The sequence below is a fragment of the Varanus komodoensis genome, unplaced genomic scaffold (assembly GCF_004798865.1).
Source record: "Varanus komodoensis strain SLA01 unplaced genomic scaffold, ASM479886v1 scaffold13_3, whole genome shotgun sequence".
Classification (NCBI taxonomy): Eukaryota; Metazoa; Chordata; class Lepidosauria; order Squamata; family Varanidae; genus Varanus; species Varanus komodoensis.
Genome location: NW_025335409.1, coordinates 12,046,718 through 12,070,644, shown reverse-complemented (window position 1 = coordinate 12,070,644; position 23,927 = coordinate 12,046,718). Strand labels below are relative to the sequence as shown.

Here is a 23,927-nt window from a genome sequence, read left to right as displayed (position 1 = left end):
TGAGGAGGTGAAGAGAACCACTGCCAAAAGTTGTTCCTCATTCTATTTCAAACACTTTTGGTAGTTTCTGGGATTCTGGGACAACTTTTGTTGTTTTATACTTCTTTTTTTTATCCCTTGATATTCAAAACTCTATACCAAATTAAGCTTCTAGAACATCCTCATCATTTTATTTTAAAGTACTGATATGTAAAGCTGGATATCTTTATTAAGACCAACCAAAGTTTCTGATAAAGGAAATACCCAACTGTGGGTTTTGAACTATTATACATAACTGGCATCTTTTTGGTTGCTTACTTTTTAAATTAACAGTGTTATGAATTCCCCAGGTTTTTCTACAGATTCAGATAACAGACATTTCTTCAGGATAGATAAGGCAAGTTGCAGGTCTAAGCAAATTTATTAAGGAATGAGGTTCTAATCTGCACATGCTTACCTGAGAGTAAATTCTATTGCATTCAATCTGTCTTACTTCTGAGTAAACATGTTTAGCACTGCAGAGTAAGGCTTAGGAAAGCCTGGGTATGCACACTCATCCAAAGATCTCTCTGAACCCCCATCTCTTCCTCTACCCAACATAATTTCCTGTACCATCTCAGCCACCTTCTCCAACCTGACAGGTCTCAATGGACATGTCCAGGGCTGGCCCCAAGACATTTTCCTGCCTCAGGCAGTGCAGCAAATTTGCCTGTCTCCACTGTCAAGGTGTATAAGCAGACTCGGAGACAGTCAACTTGTATTGGTTCCTGAGGCAGAAAATCCTACAAGCACCTTGGCCCTTCTGCTGCACTGAAAAATAATAATTCATACATTAAATAATGAATAATTTGCTGCATATTTCATGATGTCACAAAGCAGCTATCTGAGACAGCTGCCTTGAGATCTTAAATATTGTGTGCGCATTCTTGCCTTTAAAGGACTCTGTATTCTAAGAACACTCCTATAGGTGAAAAGGTATGTACATATGGGTACATTTGATTTCAGAAAAAAAATACCTCAGCAAACAGATTTAAGGAATTTCAGGAAGATTAGATGCAACGGAAATCCTTAGGTTTCCTGCAATTTTCTTTCAGCAAGTGCCATTTTCTTCAGCTACATAAAAAGCAACTTCATTCAAAATAACCTTCATTCAGAATAACCAAAATGGACTCTAATCCATGGAAACCACAAGGTACATCTATCTGTTCATCTTTCTCTAGTTACTGCAAACTCTGAATGGTAAGGAGGTCCAGGCATCTACTACATTGCCCATGCAAAAAGCAGGTGTACTCCAGCTAGATGGTTGCAGAACCAAGGAACTCCAGATACTTTCAAGCAAACCAGTAAGCCAAGATATGTATTATTCAGACAAGGTTGCACGCTGATTTTTTTTTTTTGGCAAGTAAACCAACTTCTATTTTTCTCTTGGGGGAAGCATGAGTGTCCTGGACCAGTTTAAAGGAAAGGCATCTCTCATGGTCCAGGGCCAGAACATGGGCAGCAGGAGAGAAGGCAGAGGCACTGGGAACAAGGCAACAGAGCTTGGTGGTGGTGGACAGAGTCTAAAGTCCAAAGCAAGGTTTAATGGCAAGTCCAAGTCATCGTCACAGAACAGACCAGGATCAGAAACCAGCAGTAATACCAGGGCAGAACAAGATCATGAACAAGCCAAGGGCCAAGAACAGGAATTCAAACAAGTGTGGGTACCTTGAAGCAGAATAAATGGACAGGATACACAGCAGGGCAGGATACATGGCAAGGGTCAAGCAAGATGCAGGAAATGAACCTCAGCTAACAGGAAGACCTGCATTGCCAAGGCAACATGGCAAGGCAGGATACAGCAGACACCAAATGCTGCAAGAGTCAAGCAAGGTGCAGGAGCTGAACCACACCAGTGCCAGCAAGACCCATGCTGTTGAGGTGAGACAGCAAAGCAGGATCTGGGTCTGGCAAGATGCACGCACTACAGCAACCAGGAAGCCCTGTGTTGCTGAGGTCGGTTCTGGAGGGAAGAGCTTGCTGAGTTCCAGCTGAGCAATATAAGAGCAAGCTCTTCCCTCAGGGCTCCCACCAGGCACTCATTAGGAAGCTGAGAGCTCCAGCAGGGTGTTGGACCAATCCTGTGAATGCTAAAGGCTTTTCATTCTGAGGATCAGGTGGAGTCTCAGAGCAACCTGGATCCTGTCAGCATCTGGTACTCCATCTACAAGCCCCAGAGCAGCCAACTTGTCAGCTTTCCCTCTTGTCAGGGCCTTGTTGCCTACAAAGACTCAGGCACAAATGCAGCTGTTCAGTAGCAATAGTGAAAAGCACGAGCAGACTGTGGCAGGAAAGGCAGCAGTCTTCTTTCTAGTTTAAAAAGCTGGTGCTTTCACACTACACTCGCTCTTAACCACAAGATCGCATCATAATGACTTTGAGGCTACTGAATTCAGAGGAAAGGAGCAGCTCAGATACTCCAGGACAGAGCTCAGAAGATTAGGGTCCATGTCCAAGCAGCCTATTACTTAATACCACCTATCTCTTCATGCCATCTTTTGGGAATGACCTAGATCTGGATTTCTTGCACTGAGTAGGAGCTGACTTCCTGGCCTACATGACACCATCTAATTCTACAATCCCATTACGCTATAAGCACACAGGAGTCTAGGGACACTGAAGTAGCAGGAAAACACCAGTTTATCAAAACGTATTGTTAGATTTGATCCATATACAAATGATTACCATCTCCCTAGCATCAATCAACCAAAAACATCCTTACAAGTCAGGAACTCTTTATATTGCATCAGAACTATTCAGTTAATTTTTACAATCAACAAAGATAATTAGATGGTTTACTGTTGATAGTATCCAGCACTTTTTGCAAAAGTATTTAGGGTACATTTTAGGTCATTAACATTAATAATCAATCATCTTTGTCCCCCAAATATGTTCCTTCAGTTCCTGCCTTGGTATTATCCAGGGAAAAAATTCAAATCACAGTGCAAACTAGTGAGCACACACGTATGTACATGTGTGTGCACAAACAGACAATGCCTAGGTACCTTACCATCAAATACAGCCCTCAGGACCAAAAAAATCGTGTACCCTGTATTAGAGTGTGCTTAGCTTGCCCAGGATAATGGTGTTTGGAGTTAGGGGAGACAACCTGTTCTGTAACTGTATATTTATACACATAGGGAGGGCACAGGACTGCAATCCTTGTCTGCTATCACCTGAAATACGTATGTATTTTTGCATTTCCTGTTCTTTACCATCAATAGCCACCTTATCAATTGCAATGAGGTAGGGCCCCTTTAAAGTTTCCTCACATAACTCTTCCCCTAACTTTTTAGTGAACTTCTCAATAATAAATTTTAATTCAGTGGGTAGTTTCTAATTATATCCAATCTGTACTAATTGCTCATAAATATTTTGTAGCTATAAGTGATGCTTATTTATGCTATGGGGATAATGCTCAAATCTCTAACTGAATTTTTTCAAAATAAATCAAATCAGATACTGGATATTCCAAATCAGAGAACATTCTCAGAAACAACCAATACCTAAAAATTATGTGTACATACATAACAGAAACAAACTGCTTATATATGAACCATGTACTTGTAGCTGACTTTGGGCAGTATCCAACAATGTCATTATGCAAACTCAAATAATACTACTAGATTACTGCTGAGTCTTCCCATTGTGCAAGTACTCATGAATTACAGTTGTACAAGGGTAATTTGTTAAAAAGTTGCAGAAATGAATTGGTGCAAATGTATCTTTAGCCAGATTTCTCTCTTGTGCATAGTGTGGAATAGAATTTCTGCTAGCAAAACATTATTTGTGCAAAGGAATGACACAGTTGGCTACTACCCTTTGGCATTAATTTCCCTGACACTATCTGCATAAGAGATTACACTTAAATAACACAACACTATACATCTTGTAATATTCCACATACAAATGTCATGCAAAAAGTAAAGAACAAACACCGGGACAGACAGAAGCTCCTCATGTGTATGTCATGCCTCAAAATGTAGGAGAAGAAAAGTTTACCCTGTGATATGGCATTTCACCTACATGCCTCATCACATTTAATAGGGCTTTATTATTTTTTCTTTCTTTCCAAATGCAGAAAAGATTTTTCTTCCAGTTAGGACACAGTGATATAGCAATCATATTTTAGAGCCTTTGATACATATTATTGTAATTGTGCAGACTTTCTAGACTTACCTCCTCTATGGATAGTCAAAGAAGTCTCACTTCCAACTGGACATTCTTTAAGCATATCCACTACTTCTGCATGGCTCAGGTTCTGTACATTCTGCTGGTTGATCTCAACAAGGAGGTCACCTTCACATAAACCAGGGCACCCCTGAATGTCTAGAATCTGCTTCACTCTCTGTCCTGTGGGACTGTCTGCTATAGTGAAGCCAAAGCCCTGGGCCCCTTTCACAATGGTTAAGGTCATGAGTTCAGCTTGCGCGGCCCCAGAAGAAGCCATTGATACATTATCATCATGAACAGGTGGTGGGAATGTGCTATCAAGCTGACTATCTGCTGGAATGGAGTGCAAGGAATGTGGTGGCCGATCTGTTACATCTGGAACAGACTGAGAAGTTCTAGAAATGTATTCCAAATAAGTTTCATAGTTATGTCTTCCATTTACTACTACCGGAGGCCTCTCCATGACTGCAAGTGGTGGCACCATGCTGTTGGCAGGATCTTCAGGATCAAAGGGCAGAGGGTATCCACGACATAGCACCAGGTTGACACTCTGACCAATGGGAACAGACTGGAAGAGTTTGACTACATCTGCGTGAGTATGCCCAAGGACACAAACTTCATTAATATAGACAATGACATCACCTAGAAAGAGAAAAAAAATGACATGAGATAACTTCAACTACTCTCGAATTTTTAAAAAATGAATGAAGATGAGACCTCCAAGAGAACTCTGCAGCTACGGACACAATCAGCTTAAAATAAATACCTGAGTTTGCAGAGCATCTCCCTACAAAAGTAATTTTAGTGTTGCACAGGTGGTATCAAGTCTTGCCTCAAGCTTTGAAATAGTGGCAAATTAAAAATAAATTGCAAAGAAAGACTACTGGGGACAAAGAACTTTATCTGAGGTGTGCATAGAACTACAGTTTTTGTTTTTTCATAGCCCCAAACAATACCGATGTTCTAATTGTTTTCAAATTTCTTAAGCAAACTTATATTGAAAGTGGAAACTCAGTGCAAGCTTTTAGTCATATTTATTTTCAGAAATAATATTTACCTATTGCCAATATCCATGAATATTCCCGAAGTACACAGTATGGGAACATTAACTGCTACCCATACTTCATGCTTCTAAGGATCCACCAAGAAGCACACTTCAATATCTTCCATCTATAACTAAGCCCTATGATACAACTGCATTACTGAAAAACACACGTTAATACAGGCATGAGCAATTTCTGGCCCTCCAGCTGTTTCGGCCTAAAGTTCAGCATTTTCAATACTGAGGGATGATGAGAATTGTAAGCTAAAACACTGAGAGAGCCATGGGTTGTATCTTTGCCTTAAGGACTCACAGTAATAATTTTTAGATTATAATATTAATCTGATGAAGTGAAAAGAAGATTAACAAGGCCAGGACTGATCTACTTCAGGACTGAACTAGAAGAGAAAGCAACAGAACACCCTTTGCTATCTACAGCTTCCACTCCAACACAGCTTCAGTAGTTGATAGCCTATCATGGACAAAGATATAGACTTGGGTGGTAGACTTAATCTAAAGGGGAGAACCCCTAATCTAAAATCCCTGGCAATAAGAACCCACACAGGAGTAGCACAAACAACAGGACCAGGCCCTACATCAACCTCCCAGATGTAAGTTTGGTAACAGTATCTAAGACAACACCATGAGAAGACATATGAGCATCAGCCAAGCATTCTTTTTCCTACTCATCCTCCATCATGATCAATGCTCTCACCTGCCAACATTGCCGTTCTGCATCCTACCAAGTGCAAACAAGTAAAAGAATAAATGCACACAAACTGGATGTTAGATACGGCAACACTCAGATACAAACAGGACAATATTTCAGTTTGCAAGGACAGTGTACAGCTGACCTAAAACTCACAATGTTCAAAGTATGAAATGGTTGAATTACAATTCATCAAGGGATTCCATTCAATCTTCTGAAGCATAAATATGGCATGTGATCTTACAGGTGATTTACATGGCAGTGCTAGGATGATTGTAGGGTTCAGAGGGTCATTCTTTACATTTAAGGAACGTGAGAGCAAGACCATAAGGGCTAGTTCTGATCAGTGCAAATGAACCTGGTGCCCATGCCTTGCAATACACACTTTCAGCATGTATTAAAGAGAGCTCTACAATTCCTTCAGGATTCTCCCTTTGTATAAAATACGTGAATGGCAGAGGTAGCAGGTTATAGAAGTGGGGCACATTAGTAGCAGGGCTGTGACTCCTCCTCATGTATTTCCTGGACACGTGTGTGTGTATGAGGTCATCTGAATCCTCAGGATTATCTGTAGTATTCTTGTTGTGAATGGTAACTGAATTTTCACAGGATGTACTGTTTGTATTGGGTCACCATTTGGCTCCACCATTAATCATTTTTCTTAAATACACCCATAAATATATGCGATTTACCTGACAATAAAGGGTAATACTTCATGCCTTTGCTGAAGGAGACTTTAGTTTACAAAAGCTTGTGTAAAAAAAAAATCATTATGTCTTCAAGACTCCCTTTTACTTGTATATGGGATTTAAAATCACTGAACTTGCCTAGAGACAAGACCCTACACACTTGAATTTTCCATTACATAATAACCAAATCTAACAAATCAGTGCAGTAACTTCACAGAGGAAGGTGAACATCTGAATGGGGCAACCATTAAAAACAACATATAAAAGAAAAATGCCAGAACATGGAACTAAAGGATGGCCCCAAGAGCACATGTCAAAGATGTAATGCTGGATCTGGACTATGGTCAGTGCATCTCCTTCCCACTGAAATCAAGAGATCTGGAGTGCTGTCATGACTAACAAGCCCTACTGATTTCTGTGGGGCATAAGTGCGCTGATTTTACTTTTTATCTAATCCATACTATATACTCGTGTTTTTATTACATAAGAGGTAGCTACAAGCTTCTTCCCACTTATAGTAGGGGAACCTGCTGTAGGGGGCTCTGCGGCCATCATTCATGAGCAGATGAAGAAAAAGGGATTACAAAGGTTAGCTGCCATGTTCTCAGCTCAAGACTTCCCTTCCCAAGAAATTAATCAAGTGGCCTTCAGCAAGATGATGCTCTTCCACACTCAGAATTGCAATCTGCCAGTATTTCTAAAAATGTGGGGATAATAGTTCTGTTGCACCTTATAAAATTGTGCTATTCTTATGAAATTACTGAGATGATGCCTCACCAAATTTCAGCAGCAGATGGGAGGTGGTGCAGGTGTGCTTCTTCAAACAAACCGGTCCTTTGCATGAAGTCAACTAGGATGCCAAACAGTTACAAAGAACCCAGAGCTAGTGAAGTGATGGATGTATTGCTCTGATTTCTAGACTAGTCCCTTTCCTGTACTCATTTCATTCCTATAGTAATCTTCTTTTTTTAATCCACAGAATATTCACCAGTCAATTTTATATTTAAGTGCAAATTTGCAAACATAGTTTCTCTCAAAAGATTCATTCCTAAATGTATTTCATTGCATTTTTGAGCACAGAGTAAGAGGTACCATATCAATTTATAGCTACATCTCACTCCACAATTTAGTCCATAGGACATTTTGTATTAAAACCCACAAATTTCAGATTCTCCAAGCAGCGCTACTCAGCCACAGATAGATAGAAAGCCTCTACAAGTTTCTGTTGGCTTATTTAAAGCCCCTGTCAAGAAAAGGCGAAACTGTGCTCTTTCACAGATGATGGCTGAATCAATTGCCAAAATGTAGCAACCATAATCTCCTAGGATTTCATGTCTATAAAAGCAGCAGCCATCAATTGAGAGACAGCTATACACTTTACACATGAGACTTCACTACCCTGCGATTAACTATAAAACAGATATAATAAACACATTTTTCTCAGCCATCTGTAGAGTTAAATAAACACACTGGTAAAGAAAGGACTTCTGCGAAATCCACAGAAGTATCAGCAGCTTCTCCATGCGCAAAAAATTCATGCCATCAAACTTCGCTCTCCAACATGAATAAAATTAAGGGCTGTCCTACAAAGACTAGCCTGGCCATGCAACCATTCATACCTTCTTTTGAGGCAAAGACCTATATAAATAATTTCACTCCCATGTTTTCAGATATGCAAATGCCTCATAGGAAAACTCACAAAACACTCTCTCCCCTTCCAAAGATTCATGAAATTAATTTTGCAGTTCTCATAATACTGTATAATGGGTGTATTTGTAGATCATTGGATAATTTATTGCACATCAGCAAACATTTAGCAACAACTGAATCCCCCTTTTCCTTCTAAGTTAGAAGCTCTGATCAGTAATATACAGTAATATGATCAATAATATTCCCAGCGTCCTTAGCCAGACATTCAATAATACCTTCGCCTATTTTCCTGTGGTTCCTGTTATGCGAGGTACCCAGATTGTCAACAGTCAGCTCATGGCTACCCGTGCCTATTGTAAGGTATAGCGGACCATAGAGATTTCAAAACCTCCAGTCCAACAAGTAAGACCAGGTCAGCCCTCGATGGTACTTGGTTAGTTCACTTTGTGCATACCACTGTGCGTGCAGCGCAACTGTGCTGTGCTAGAGACATCTGTGCAGAGCAGCATGGTCTACTTCTGTGAACACAGTGTTTCTTCATTCTGAAATCTTGTGATATACTGTCCATATCTCAATAGGTATCAAAATAATTTAAAAAATCCAACCAGGTTTGCAGGTTTCATTCTGTGCACTTGCATTTAAATTTGCACTCAGCCGTGAAGCTCCCTGAGTGTTCCTGAACCAATCACTATCTCTGATTCTAACAAATCTCACAGGGTTGCTGGGAAGTTAAAATGAGAGGTGATCCAAAGAAAACATTTTAAAATGTTAAGCTGCAAAATGTGGACTATTGCAAGTCTGACATTTATGCAAGCAAAATGCAGTAGACAAGCTGGATACAACCGTGGGCTGCATCCGTAGGTCTAGATACAGCTAACGTGTGTTTAAGGCCGCTATACACCAAGGGTAAGCTCCAGTGAGTCTAGGGATGTCCTAACGTGTGATTTGGCCAAGCAGAAAGGGCTGCTTGCAAAGATAATCACGGGCCAACTGCACTGAGGTAATTCACACTCAATGTAGGTTGGGGCAAAGAGCTTGGCAGCTCTTGTGGGCTAAATGGAAAGGGACCCATTCGGAAGCAGCAGATAAGAGAAAAATATCCAAAGGAAGTGTAGAAAACTTGGAATTCACATTTAATGTGAGCGTTGATAGTTGCACTCAGATTGTCTTAAAATATATATTGCTATATGTATAGTGTTATAATAGCATATAGAGTGAAACATAGAAGTGAGAATTATCTACTGTACTGTAATATGTGTGCTTATTTTTGTTTTTTAGAATCTATGTCTTTCTGCCATTTCAACAGGAAGAGTCCTACAATTCCCAGTGTTCCTCAGCCAGCCGTTCAGTAATACCTTTGGATATTTTCCTGTAGTAACTGTTATGAAATTAAGAGGTACCCAGATTGCCAGTGTGACAGAAGATGGTTCAAATAATTAAAATAGTAAGTGGGAAAATCTGTGCATATGTTTGCCAGGGGAAGATTTCCAACTCACCCCAATTCTCCCAAAGAAGGCATATCTCATCTACATGTGGGCTGGGACAAGATACAAACCCCAAGATATTTTATAAAGGTAAAGGGGCATTTGAAGTTATTTATTCTTCTTTTAGATGTAGTTATGTCAGGAAAGTAAGAACAGGAAACAGTTCTTTTCTGTAAGGAGCCAATATTCTATATAGCTTTTTTTTTTTTTTTAAAGAGCCCTGATGTAATTCTACTTTTACCCTGTGCACGTGTTTTAATTAAAAAGCTGGCTTTTCAAAAATTTTGTGCTAAACCAGCATGCATCCGGTAATTACACACAGGCAGATGTGGATTAGTCGACCAGGCTATTTACATTTCTATTGTGTTCTGCATACAGCGGTAAGATCTATCTAAATGAAAGCATTTAACTTTTTATTTTTTCAAAGGAAAGGAAGAATAAAATAAATTACGAGCCTCTCAAAGACTTTGATTATTTGCTGATGTGGTAAACATGAAACAGCACAGATTAAAACTGCAAGGGAAGCACAAAAAGGGAATACAAAATAAAAGTGGAGTGCAAAGTGCAGCCCCATCGCACTTTCTGTGCGATCGCACATACTGCTCATGGAACTGCTCTTATACGTCTGTGCTATGTCAAAACATAATGTAGTTTCAACAAAAATAATTAATCTTTTCAGACTGAGACCATATGAAGTAAGGGCGGTTCTACTTGCTGTGGAAAGTTGCTAGGAAAATCAGTGATTCTGTTTAAGTTGTGTCTAGGGAGGACATTTATCTTCATAAAAAACCTGGAGCCAGTGAATTGCAAGACTTGGCAGCAGCGGATCTGAAGCATGGGACAAAAATGATCTTCCACATTTCCTCCACTGTTCAGGAACGCTTTGAAATGTCATGGTTGAGTGTGGAGAAACCCTTGTGTACCCACAGAAGAGGATTGCTCTTTCTGTCTTTCTCAATGGAAAGAAGTTAAAATTTATTAAACATTTGCACGACTACAGATGATATATTTCATTTCTTCACATGAAGCTTCACGTTTATCAAGGTAATGCCTCCCAGAAGCGAGGAAGTGGCTCCACTGGCTACCTAGCAGTCTAAAGACTGAGCCGTATGACAGAGCAGGGAGTAACTACAAAGCAGCTACTGAGGCTGCCCAGGAATCCTGGCAAGGAACCATGTGTCATCAATGGATGAGTATCTCTGACTGCCTTCTTAGCTGTTCTGACCCACTGTCATTGATTCCTCTCTGAAACTGCTCAGCACATAAAAACAAAAAAACAAAAAAACCAACCCTCAAGAAGGGGGAGTCAGAGGATTGAGTTTTTTAAAGGAAAATGTCCCAGTGACACCACTTTAGAACACATATATGGTAACCTGAAATTTTGACCTTTCTATGGCAAAGATTTAGATTCCTGGTTAGTTCAGTGCAAAGACCATGGCCCTTTAGTTGTTAGAAGAAAGATCTACTATAGTAAAAAGCAGTTTCAATACCGTGCATTGAGGCTGTACCTCTGTGGGTAGAACAAGATATCTAGGTTAGTCCAGCAAGTAGGACTGACCAAGTATTACATCCTAGTAGCTAAAGCCATGCGAGTCATTGTAGCACCACAGGTAAAGCAAATGTATCAGAATGAGATATCTGGACAATTTTTACTCAGCAGGTAGTCCAGTCACACTCACTATTACTTTACATTTGTTCAATGCCCTGCATTCATGGTAAGTATAGCTGCTCACAAAGTCCTGAAAAGTTGGGGCTGTTTTACAAATGCTACATGACCACTAATTTCCACACCCAAGGTTCAGTGTAGCCCACAAAGTGTCCTAAGATTGAAAATATTCAAAGAAGATGTTCATATCAATGCATATTAGTCATGCCTCCTAAATGTAGCTTCCATGTACAAAATTATACCAGGTTTTCCTAGTGGGTCACATTCTCTTGGAAGAGAATACTTAACTAGATGAATTCAACCAAATGCATCCAACAAAGTAAATGTTATGTTCTTTTCTGAAATGTGTTTTTATTATATTCAGTATAATATAGTGAATTTATATCCTGCATTTTTGCCAAAGAATTTGTTTAGGGTGGCTAACAAAATCTGGATGAAGAACAAAATTTTAGTTAAAGCACAATCATAAAGCAAATAAAAGCACAACAATAAAGAAAGATGAGCAGCATTGCCCAATTAATAAGAAAAGAAAAGCCCTTCAGCAATAGGCCAAATTATATGCCAAAGAGCTGTCTGAATCAAAATGTCTTTTCCCTGCTGGTGGAAGAATAACGAACAGAAGACCAGTATAGGCTACCTCAAATGGGGATTTTCAAAGCTTGGGGAAAGCTACCAATAAGCCTCCCCTACAATTTTCATACAATCCAAATTAGCATGCAATCTATTTGTATTTTGTCTAATACCCAGTGCTGCCAGGTCTCCTCATCCGTACCAATCCTCATACTTATTCAAAGTTGGCCAATTTTTCTGAGAAATATGTATTCAGTTAATTTTTTGATCCCTTAACAATTTGTAACAACAGATTTGAAACTGATTCATAACCTTAATAGTCCAGATTTCCCATTGATAAATAGTTGGCATATTATAGGGAGTTCTTCAAGCTTTTGCCAGCATAATCCATGGCTGTAATCAGCAAATGGTTTCCCATCACAATATAATCTCTTGTCATGTGATCATTAGTATAGCCTAAAGTATTATGGGTTAATTGAAATTAAAACCCTCTAGGATTTTTAATATCCTTAACAAACATCTTTTACTATTATTTATCTGGATTAGAGTCCCAGCACATACAAAAGAAATCTCTTTTTCCTCTCAAGCATCTCTAACCTTCAACTGAAGTGGTGAAAACATTTAGAGATTGCAAAATACCTAGGGTATAATACCACATATATATGATATATGATTTTCTTTAAAAGCTCTTTGAATTTGCATTTAACACAAATCTTTTTGTCCTATATACATTTTCAACTCAGTATGTTATAGCAAAGCATGTACAAATAACTCCAATATCCCTAGGCAATACTTACAGTAATATAACTATATTTTTTTTACTTGAGGCCTTTTAGTTTGAAGTGAATTCCTTAAAAATACAAGAAAATAAACAAAAAAGATTATGGGAATAGTTTGGGATCACTTTAAATACAGTTTAGTTTGATTAGTGAAATGAAAAGCTGGAATGCATCACCATCCTACTTAAAAAAATAAAGAAAATTTTAGAAAGCCATGCTGATTAATTCCCAATTCATTCAAAAGTTCATTTCATGAAAGAATGCAGAGAATTTAAGCAATAGAAAATGAGCAGCAGCAATATTTATCATTTTTGAATGCAAATTAAATTGGCTAAGTCAGGTGCACATGTTCTCATACACCAGAAAATATTTAAGAGCTATTTCCATATAAAAAGAAAAACAATTGCTGCATTCCAAAATTTCCTCCCATCCTCCAAATTAAGAAACAGAAGGCCTGTCTAGGTCAAACACAAAAATAGATGAGCTGTTCATTTCTTTAATGGCAAATAATGAATCTGACTTAAAATGTTACTTAAATAAAGATGCACGCATGGGAAAAAATTGTGCACTGCACTAAACTGCATTATTTTATTTAACAATAGATAAAGCTGCCAGATCATGGTTATAGTAATATTGATATGATGACATTTGCCTTTTTAAAGAATACTTAGCCAATGTTGATAGTAATAGGCCATGGGAGAATCATATGAAGAAGAGGGCGAACAGACAAATTTATTTGACACAGTTTCACAGAAAAATAAACAAACACCTCTCAGTTCTAAGGCAGTATTGCCAAGGGACAACAGTACTGAATAGGACTGAGGCAAAGATGGTTTATAGGGCACTGGGTTATTACCAGATGTATATCGTACAGGAGAATTTTACTTGACTATTGGACTTTTCATATAAGTGATTTTGTAACAGTCTATGAGAATGTCACTTTTTATTGTTACATCATTTTTATCATTATATCATTTTAAATTCTTCTACATTTTACTTCTCTTGTACAGACCCTAGCAGAGGAAGAATTCTTTAATCCTACACAATTTTCTTTAACTGAAGGATAAACTATTAATTGCTCAATAGCTTTTCTTTTCTAAAAAGTCAGAAATTCTAAAAACAACAGCTAAGGCAAATGTCTATAAGAAAACAGCTGAAATAATAAATGAGTCCCGCTTTCCTTGAAGGGTTTTTTTCTTCCCTAAGGACAAAAGATCCATTGTTTAACCAAATGTGTAAAAGCTCCAACAGCACATGTGATGCCCTGCTTTAATAAAGCAGAAGGCAGGCATGATGAACTCTGGGATAAAGTTAGCATTTGCTTAATAGTAAGTTATTACCAAGGACAGCTTACACGAGCTCAAGAAATAAATTCATTGCACACAGGAATCATGTTTGTCATCATACTGACAAATATGTAGTACTTCCAGAAAAAACAGTGCCTAAAACTAGACCTTCTAAATGTTTGGGCCAAGCACAGGTGAAACAAAGACATATTGATAATAAAAAACACTACATGGTTTGTCCAAGCTAGAAAGGAAATAAAGATAATTATCTGCATTAAAAAAATGGTTTTCAAACATGTTGTGAGCACTTTTCTTCTCTCTTTCTAGCAGATCAAGTCTTTAATTGAGCTAGGCTGGCCAGACAGGCCTGGCATTGCAGGACCGAGTGAGTTATCATAAAGTGGTTCATAACAAGTACAGGGAGTCCCCAGGTTATGAATGAATTCTGTTCCTGAGAAAATGGGAATTAAGTCAAATTTGTATGTAAGTTGGCTCATGTTTGGTCAGTCCTCCACATTCACAGGGATTAGGGGTGCAGGATCCCCATGAAAGTGGAAAAACCATGAATATCTCTAGGTTCCCTCTCCACCCAAGCTCATTAGTGCCTCCTCTTTGCAGAAAGGAAATGTTGGGAAGATTTCCCTCTCCAGATGGGTGAGGCTGGAAGGCCTGCTTTGGACACTGCCTTCTCTCCCTTTTTGCTTCCTCTCCCTTCTTCGTTCCCTCTCCCTGATGATGATTTCCTGCAGTAATTTTTCAAAAATTAAGAGACTTGATGGCAGTTCATTTGGAAGTACCATATTTTTCCATGTATAAGATGATACTTTTTCTTAAAAATATTTACCTAAAAATGAAGGGGCATCTTATACATGGGGGGGGGGGCTGAGAGAACCACGGGTGGGGCGGGGGGGGGAGACTGGTGTGAACGCAGGTGCACTGGGGGGGAGAGGAGACTGACACAGGGAGGTGAGGCGTTGTCCGCGCATGCGCAACAGCAGCCTGCTCGCTCAGAGAGCGGTAAGAAAAGTGTGTGTGGGGGGGTGTCCTATACATGGGGGCATCTTATAGATGGAAACATACGGTACACTTTGTTCATAACTTGCGGACTCCCTGCAGCATCAGTCCAAGTAGTGATCCTTCTGATTGGTAGAGTTAGCTCTTGCCCATGCCAGGGGTTGAATCCAAACTGAGTTGCCTTCTCCCTTTCCCCTAGAAGAGGCTTGCTCCCTCTCAGGGAAGTTTGTGCTGCCTGTGGGTTGGACACTGGGGATGCTGAACAGTTAGTGGTCTGCTTGTTCTGCTGGATGATGAACCACTGAGCTGATGGACTCATACCCCTCCCCTTCTAACCATTCTTGTTCTATGGTATCTTCTCTTGAACCAGAGGTACTTTGGTTCCCAGCAGCTGCTTGGCCAATCTCACTGGTTAGCCTCAAAACTGCAGTAAGGAATTCCAAGTCTTCCTCTTCTTTGTCTAGCTCACCTTTCAAGCCTGAGCTTTCTTATGTGGAGTGCTGTATTTTGAGAGAAGAAGCCCCGATCCCTAGCGTACAGCAGCCATATTGCATAGATCACCCTAGGGAATCCAGGACACACCTGCCAAAGTACAAGATGGGCTGCAGTGAACGCACTGCTGTGGAACAAAACAGCAGACTGCAGCAACATATGGGAAAACTAGCTGGCTAACCTTAACTGGAGGACTGAACTGAAACATGGGAATCAAGTTGGGCCTTGGAGATCAGCAAAATGCAAACATGGATTTTCTTAATACCAATGTTGTCAAAATGCCATCTGCTGCCTGATCCAGTGGTTCCTTGTGTAAATGGTATCCCTATCCCATAGAATAGAATTAATGGAGGGCCAGAACCATGCATACAACTCTTTTGTGGGTGCGCTCGGATCCATCATTTTTATTTGAAGCCCAGATGGTTTTCGTGACCTTTTCAGGTTGATATACCAGCTGTGACCCTGTCTGGTCAGAGATAACCCAGCAATAGTTGTTCATACTCTGAACCTCTCCTGGTTGTATTAGTGCAATGAGTTGCGTATGGGGTTACCTCTAAAGATGAATGAAAGTTTTGAGAAAACCAGGTTACTAACTGGGTTCTTCATTATGGTCATGTGATACTAGTGTTTCACCAGCAGCATGGGCTTCCAGTCAGCCTCCAAGACAAACTCAAAATATCACTGTTCACCTTTAAAGCCCTGAATGTCTCGGGACAGAGTACTAAATGACTGCTTTAGATATTCCCATTTCTTCCTCTTCCTATTCACCTGCTCAGACCATCTTTGGAAGTCCCCCTGAATAAAGGAACCTAAATCAATGGTTAGGAGAGAGAAGGGAGTCTCCCCAGAGATGATGGCCAGGCACCTTCTTTGTTACTTTCTTGAGATCAGGAAAAAAAAGTATTTTAGTTTCTCCCTGATGTTTTAGAGACCTAGCACTATTTTTTCCCAGTGGATTTATAAATTCCTGTGCTGTTTTTGTGTTGCACTGAACTATTTCTTTAAAATATGTGTATTGTATTACATATTTTAACCATCTGTAGAGCATTTTAATTGTTTTATTGTTAAGCCAGTTGCCAAAATCAACTGGTAGTTAGGTGTCTGCTTGTGAATTGCCAAAAAAGGAGAATATTGATTTGCACAAATTATATATGCTAATTCATATTTGTACATGCACATTTTCAAACAATTATAATTTAAGTACATCTCACCACAGCATGGAAGACTGTAATGAGGTGACCTGGGTGCCTTTATCAGTCTGCTCTCCAGGTGCAGTTGATTGGCAAGGTCAAGGCCCAGCAATTCCTTCTGATGGTTCCTTTGTCTTTATACCTGATTAGGATGGAACAGCTTTTCAAAAACTGAACAATACTCCAGAGGCCCTTCCAAGAGAGGGGTGTACTGTATAAAAGTGGTCCGGTATGCCAGGGGTCCTCCAGCCCTTTCTTTTCTATTTGTTAACAGGGTGTAGGGAAATGAAAATGGGAAGTCCAGAATAAGTAAAGCAGCCAAGAGACCTCTAAACCCCAAAACTTTCCATTACAATTATAATATAATTTTTTAAAAAATAAAGCAGCAGTCTGGCAAAGCAAAGTGAACGCAAGAACATCGATAAACTCCTATTTCTAGGCCAATTTCCAGGGTTGGCACAGCAGATACCTGTCAGGACATTGCCCAGGTGAGGCTTTCAATTCCAGATCTATAGAAGATTGTACCTCTGCACAATTCCGAATGCAAAATAGAATAGAAAAATTGCACACATTTTTGTGTTTATTTCTTTAATACCAAAAAGAGGAAGCTAACCATTGCCATCCCTTCCACTGTGCTGCTCAGACACTTCAGCAAAGTGTCAATGGCAAGATCACCAGAAAGGGTTTCTTTTGCTGCTCTTGCTGTTTATCTCACCCACCACTTCCCTTTCTTCATAGTGGGACTAGCTGCCTAGGTTTGGACAACACAATAACCCACTGTGTGTAATCCGAGCCCCCAAAGAGCACATGAGTTCTCAGGGTGGCTTGTCTGGGGAGAAAAAAACAACAAAGCAAAACACACGCACACACAGATACACACACGCTCTACCTTCTGGAAACAATCTGGGTTCCACTGATACAACGCTCCATCATGGTTTGTTACATATGATGGTTTATTATGTTATCTGAAGCAGGTCAGTGATGCCAAGTGTATTGACCAAAATCCTCTTTATACTGTAATCTGGGCATAATTCACACAATCACTAATGTACCAGTTCAAACAGTAGATGCAGTCTTACTCTCAGGTCCCAGTTTTGTCAGTCCTTCTCCATCTAGACTGAGGGGAGGTTAACCTGCCATAAGGGTTCAGGCTGGGCAGTCAGTTTGTCATTCTGATGCTGAGAGCCTGAGCTATCACAGCACTTTGAGTAGGCATTACTGTGGCTGACTTAACAACCACATCTGGAATGGAAATACACACAATATTGCAGCAGTTGCTTTGAATACTGAAATCGCAATATTTTTGCTCATTGCAGCAGTGTCTGCTGTGAGCTTTGGCATATCCCCACCTGGATGCTAATTTATACATAAAAAGAAAGGCAAATCTTCCAAAATGCAATGTCAGCACCAGCTCCTGAAGTGGATGCCATATGCTCAGGATAAAGGTGTTGAGTAGGTCTCGGTCTCTCTCTCTCTGTCTCTCATTCAATCCAAGTGTCTACGTACCTTCTGCCCTCCAAAACTCTAATTTCTTTCTGCTAATTTCAACTTCCATTACAGTCAAAACAGATTCTTGATTTAATACTAGGGAATTGCACTGAATTAGATTATCAAGTGAGAAGAGAGAGTTAAGGCCACAGACTTCCAGTTTAAAATTCTGTTTGTGGGGATTTTCATGTTAAATCTTGTACTTCTTTAAAGAAGAAAAAACCTTCATACAATTGGTGTGTCCCTTTTCCCACTTCTGGTGTACCCTTCTGCCCCTATTGGAGTTTCCACTTCTTTTAAATACACCCTATCTGACATTATTCCCAGATACTTCATTCAATTCTTTGGAGTTATATAAGAATAATATGCAATCCTGTCTCAGCCCTCCTTTCCCATTTATTGGCACTCTGCACTGAATTTTATGATTTTATATGACCAACAGCATGAACGCAACTGAGCATGTTTAGAAAAAAATGGCAACAACCCAGGTCCCTCCTGAAATCCATCTCGGGGGGGCAAAGCATGTATCTATCAGAAACAGCAGAAAAACAAGTGTAGCTGCAGTAGGGGAACTGATTTGACATTTAAAACAAGCAGATGCAGATATACCTATATATTTCATCACAAAAGAACAAAAGAAATCATGGAACACCTGAGTTCCAGACAACAGTCTTTATGTAATTCTTCCTAAGTTGTCCTTAATATAAGATCACAAGCAAAATAAAGTTAAGGCTGAAAACCCTGATGGGATAAATCCTTTCTCCCATCTGAATCGTTGTAGGCCTTGATAAATTGGAAAAGACATTCAGTCTAATATGGTGATATTCACCCTCGTCATTTAATTTGCTCCACAAATTGTTTAGGTATCTTTGGAGAAATCAAGGACAAAGGAATTAGTGAAGATTTGATCATGCTTATTTCATGGGCTATTTATAAGGCAGTCTACTTGATCATGGTTGATATCACACAGATATGAAAAATATTATATTATGGTTTTACTGTGTTCTATAGACATTTGCATAGTGTACTCCTATATCTCCAAATCAAAGCAAGATGGAACATCTGTAACTCTTAATGTAAATTAATATGAAATCACATGTTTTTATCAGTCACATAAACAAACATTGAATCCAACATATTTACAGGCTGGGTTCATACATAATGACAATTATGTATACATAATGACAAAAAACAAGTGGTTTCCATTGCGGGATAGTCTGTTGAGTTATCTGAACCCTGTAGTGGACTTACTGTATGTTTGGTTTCTGTGGAGCCATGGAGGGAAACAATGGTCTGTTGTATGGTTTCTCCACTTCACCATGGTTTATTTGGTCATCTGAATCCAGAAATTCAATTTGTACATGGTTACCACAGAGCCCACTGGAAAGAATGGCACTTTAGCCATCCAGCCTCTATATGCAGAGTGATGAGGAAGAGGCAAGTGACATAGGCAGGTGTGGTGCATTCTGGGATTGAATTTCAGCCACAGAGACTGTTAGAATGCATGCCACCAACAGGAAAATTGATGCCGGGGGATACAAACCACGCAAACCATGAGATTGTCTGACAGTCTCACTCAGCTAAGAAGCCACATCATGTGGAAACTGTGTGGTATGGTTTGCTGTTACATGTGAATATAAGCCATGGTTTGACAGCTGCAGATGAACATCCAATTTTGCACAGGATGAATACGGGGAAAATATTTAACAACACAGATAAGGTAAGAAATCTCAAAAACTGAATATTATCCTTGACATTATAATTACAACTGTTCAAGTTGCCTCATTTGTCCCTGGAATTAGGAATTTAGTAGCCATTTGAAAAGCTCACAAATGCAAGTACTGGGCACCTGTGCCACTGCCTTTCGTTCCTCTTCTCCTGTCCATCCAAAGGCTCATAAATCTTACCTTGGGACAGATGAAGGAGGATTGGCAACAGAGATGTTTACTGTGTGGCTGGAGCTCCCTGGCAAAGTACACTTTGTTACTTGTTTATATGCTATTTAAGATGAAACCAAAAGGGCTCTTCTGACCAGTTTTTGAATGCATATCCAGATTTTATACTTGTAAAAGGTATCGATGTTTAAAGGGATTCTTATCTGTCTCTCTGTGTGTATCATGGATGTAGAGCTTCTGTAACTAGAATATGTTTTTATAAGTGCATCGCTACATTAAGCAATTCGCAACAGCTTTCCATATCCTCACATTCAGGAAACGGACATATTCCCAGCAGTACAGCATGTCTTCTGAGTTGTCAAACATACCAGACATCATTGGTTACTGGGGCAAAGTATAAAAATGTAACAAATGACTAAATGTCAAAGTTACGGGCCAAGTACATCACAACAACTTGATATGGAACGACAAGGGCAAAATGTGTCTTCTCGGAGCTGGAATGATCACTTATTTTCCTTACCTTTTGTGGCTGGTGGCAATAAAATCTTTTGTTATTATTACCATAATTGTATTTTTGAGGAAAGTAAGTTTGCCAGTCATGGTGCAAGACTAACTGGTCCTCTAGTTCTTGCACCTGCCCTAAGGCCATTACAACTGATTCCATCAAGTGCTAGTTACACACAGAACTGGGTTGCAAGAAAAACAGTCACCAGTATACAGGGTCTAGTGTAGGAAAAATAGAAAGGAATTAAGTCCATATCCAAGATCAATTAAATGGCTATGCAGTCATACACAGTCAAACAGACAACAAATAGAAATCCATACTCAAGAACAACAGAATAGCAATACAATTGTGCACAAAAGTTTGATGGATGAAAAAGGCACTTTGTGGAGGAGAAAGAGAAACTGGGGGAAAAGGGTAATGTGAAATGGTAGTGATAGACTGTGAAGCAAAGGGAATATACAGATTTTTTCAAAAATGATGGTAGGCAATTCTTGCCACAGAAGCACACATACTGATGGAGTGCTGATGCTTTTATTTGAAGATTGTGTCTTCTTTTGCAAATTTAAACTCTTCTCAATAGGTCCCAAAACAATGTCTCTCTTATGATATTTCATTCCTGATTCGTATCCCTTTATTTTTCATCACAAACCAAGAAAGTCCTGAGCTCTGCAATAATTGAAATCTTATTTGAAATTGTGGCTTATCGTAGGTTTTTGAGCAGTACATAGAAAAGGATGATGGGGCTCAGGAAGAAATGATGGGGGAGAAGTGGGGAGAAGCTCAGAGGAAAATGCAATAAAAACCGAAACCACCAGGGGATTTGAATTCAATAACTGTGGAAATACAGGCAAAGACTTTATCCAGAGGTTTTGCGTAAAATAAATGGGAATATACAGGTATTATTCTGGTCCTGCAGAAAGCTCAGATTGAATGAAAGTGATAGAATTATAGTGAAATAAAGCCAAAATCATTTTTTTAAAAGATGAACTATGAATTAAAAAAGGACTATGAAGGACTTTCAAGGTCATATTAAATAGGCAGAAACCAGTGTTCAGTGAGTAACTTCCTTGGAGAAACGTAAGAATACCAATTTCATTTTTAAAAGGTCTGTGAAAATAATGTTATGTTTGACTAGTGCAAGATCTAAAAGGCCATGTGCATTTGTATATAGCAGTGTCCACATATGAAATGGAAAGTGGAGGGTGGCTACAAAAGCATATTAGGAACATGATTGCTGTCTTAGAGGTGCTCTGAGACTCTTTGATGTATTTGCAGTAACAGACCGTCATAACTAGCACCCTATAAATTAGTACAGATCATGTTTTTTCCCCCGTCATACTGAATTTTTTGGAGTTACAAATGTGCTTGCTAGAGTCCCAAAAATGTTTGTTCTCTGTTTTGCACTTGCACCAGGGTAGAATTCTGTATTCACACCATGCAGAGGCTAGAAATAGAGGAGAAATTCATTCAGGTCACATTTCTAATTCACACTTTCCAAATCAAAATGTGACAAATACACTGTCATACTTTAGTTGTACTTTCCTGATTTTTGAAATGTAGATCTCCAGTCCAAAATGCATACAAAAAAGGCACATATTAAGGGCAACTGTTCACAAAAATGCACATTGTTGAAAAATTGAGCTACCAAAACACATATTTTTAGGGAGAACTACTTGCAAAAAGTTATTATTCATTTCTTAGATGTACATTCTGCCTTTTTTTTAAAGAAATCAGAGTAGCTTATACTATTCTCCTCCTGCTGCTCTCAGTCTTATCCGCACAACAACCACCTTGTGAGATAGGTTGGGCTGAGAGTCTGTGACTGGCCCAAAGTCACCCAGCTGGCTCCATGGCTGAGCAAGGACTAGAACCCAGACAGGCATGTGAGGGGTTGTCACACAGAGGTGGGTAGAGACCTGTTCTCCCCTGCAGAGGAGAGCAAGATGCACTCCAGTGGAGCAAAGCTCAGGGAACCCAGGTTCAATTTGGATGCCAGGAAGTACTTCCTGACAGTTAAAACCCCTAGGGTATGGAATGGGCTTCCACGGGAGGCAGTTGAAGCCCCATTGGTGAGGGTGTGCAAGGAAAGACTGGACATGCACATGGCAGGCATGTTACGAGAGGAGCCGGCTGGTTTTTATGCCTGATTCCCAGGCCTGTGTTCTTAACCACTACAACACTGGCTCATATGAATTCAAGTATGTATCAGGGGAAATGTGCACAGAAAGCATACTATCAAAACAAACTGTACCTACTTGGCCTGGCTTGTAAGTAGGCCTGCTATGTGGGGGGCACCTATAAGAGGAATCTTTGGAGGGGGCCATAGCAAAGGGGTTTGCCCCTTCAGGATGCTACAAGGGCAAAGGTGCTCACTTTTCTGTTTTATATGTTTGCATAGTGTGGTTGCATGCTTAGATTCATTCTGAGCTGTGTGGTCTACCAGCTCAGGAGCCTCTTGGTCAATCAGCTTGCACTTTGTGGCTGCTGCTTCTGCTCATATTGGGATCCTGCGTTGGAAAGAGGAAGGATCTGCTCTGGGTAAGATCCAGTGAGGAGCAGTGCCAGGAACACTCTGAGTGACAGTTGGAATGAAGGAGGTTATCATTTCTGCTAATGGAGTGGCAGACCGGATGCCCTATCTGCGACCAGTGGCAGGTCAAATTTTGACTGTGTTCAAGTTGCTTGTGTATGACTGATTTATAAAGGGTGCACGGATGGCTGATAGTGTGTTTGCACTGCAAATGAATACTGAATATTTCAGGTGAAGGAAGATGTGCATGGAAGATTTTATGCAGGGTCCCTCGGAGGTGGTCCAAGTGACTTGAAGCTGGAGGAGATATGGCATGAGGAGGCTGTTAGGGTACCAGAAGATGCAGGGTTGCAAATGTTCATACACTGATATGCTGATGACACACAGCTCTATCTTCCTGTTATAACTGGATCAGGAAAGGCTGCACAAATCCTAGATCAGCACTTGGACTCAGTGAGGGGATGGATGAGAGCCAATAAACTGGAGCTGAATCCTGGCAAGAAACGACAGAAACCTTGTGAGGGAGTGGTTCCCAAGTCCAAGGGATAGGTTTATGATGTGGTCTGGATAGGGTTGCATTCCCCTGAAATTATTGGGTCTGTAGTGCAGGGGTATTCCTAGATCTATCACTGTTGCTGGAGTCCCAGGTGATGGCAGTGGCCTGGAGTTTTCCAGCTACAGCCTCTCCTAGACAGGGATAGCTTGGCTACTGTGATAGAGGTGCTCATAACCTCATAACTGGATGGC

At 39.9% G+C, this 23,927-nt stretch overlaps 1 protein-coding gene across 8 annotated transcripts in view; it reads right to left on the bottom strand.

Annotated features, from left to right (window-relative positions):
- Positions 1-23,927, bottom strand: part of MAGI2 (membrane associated guanylate kinase, WW and PDZ domain containing 2) — a 708,373-nt gene that overhangs the window by 134,664 nt on the left and 549,782 nt on the right. For 7 of the 8 annotated variants that reach the window (XM_044423188.1, XM_044423191.1, XM_044423189.1 and 4 more), the window contains one exon: positions 4,198-4,833. The exons of the other annotated variant lie outside the window; for it this stretch is intronic. In XM_044423188.1, coding sequence (XP_044279123.1) covers positions 4,198-4,833 — 636 coding nt within the window. The remainder of the gene's footprint in view (positions 1-4,197; positions 4,834-23,927) is intronic. 8 annotated transcript variants of the gene reach the window in all.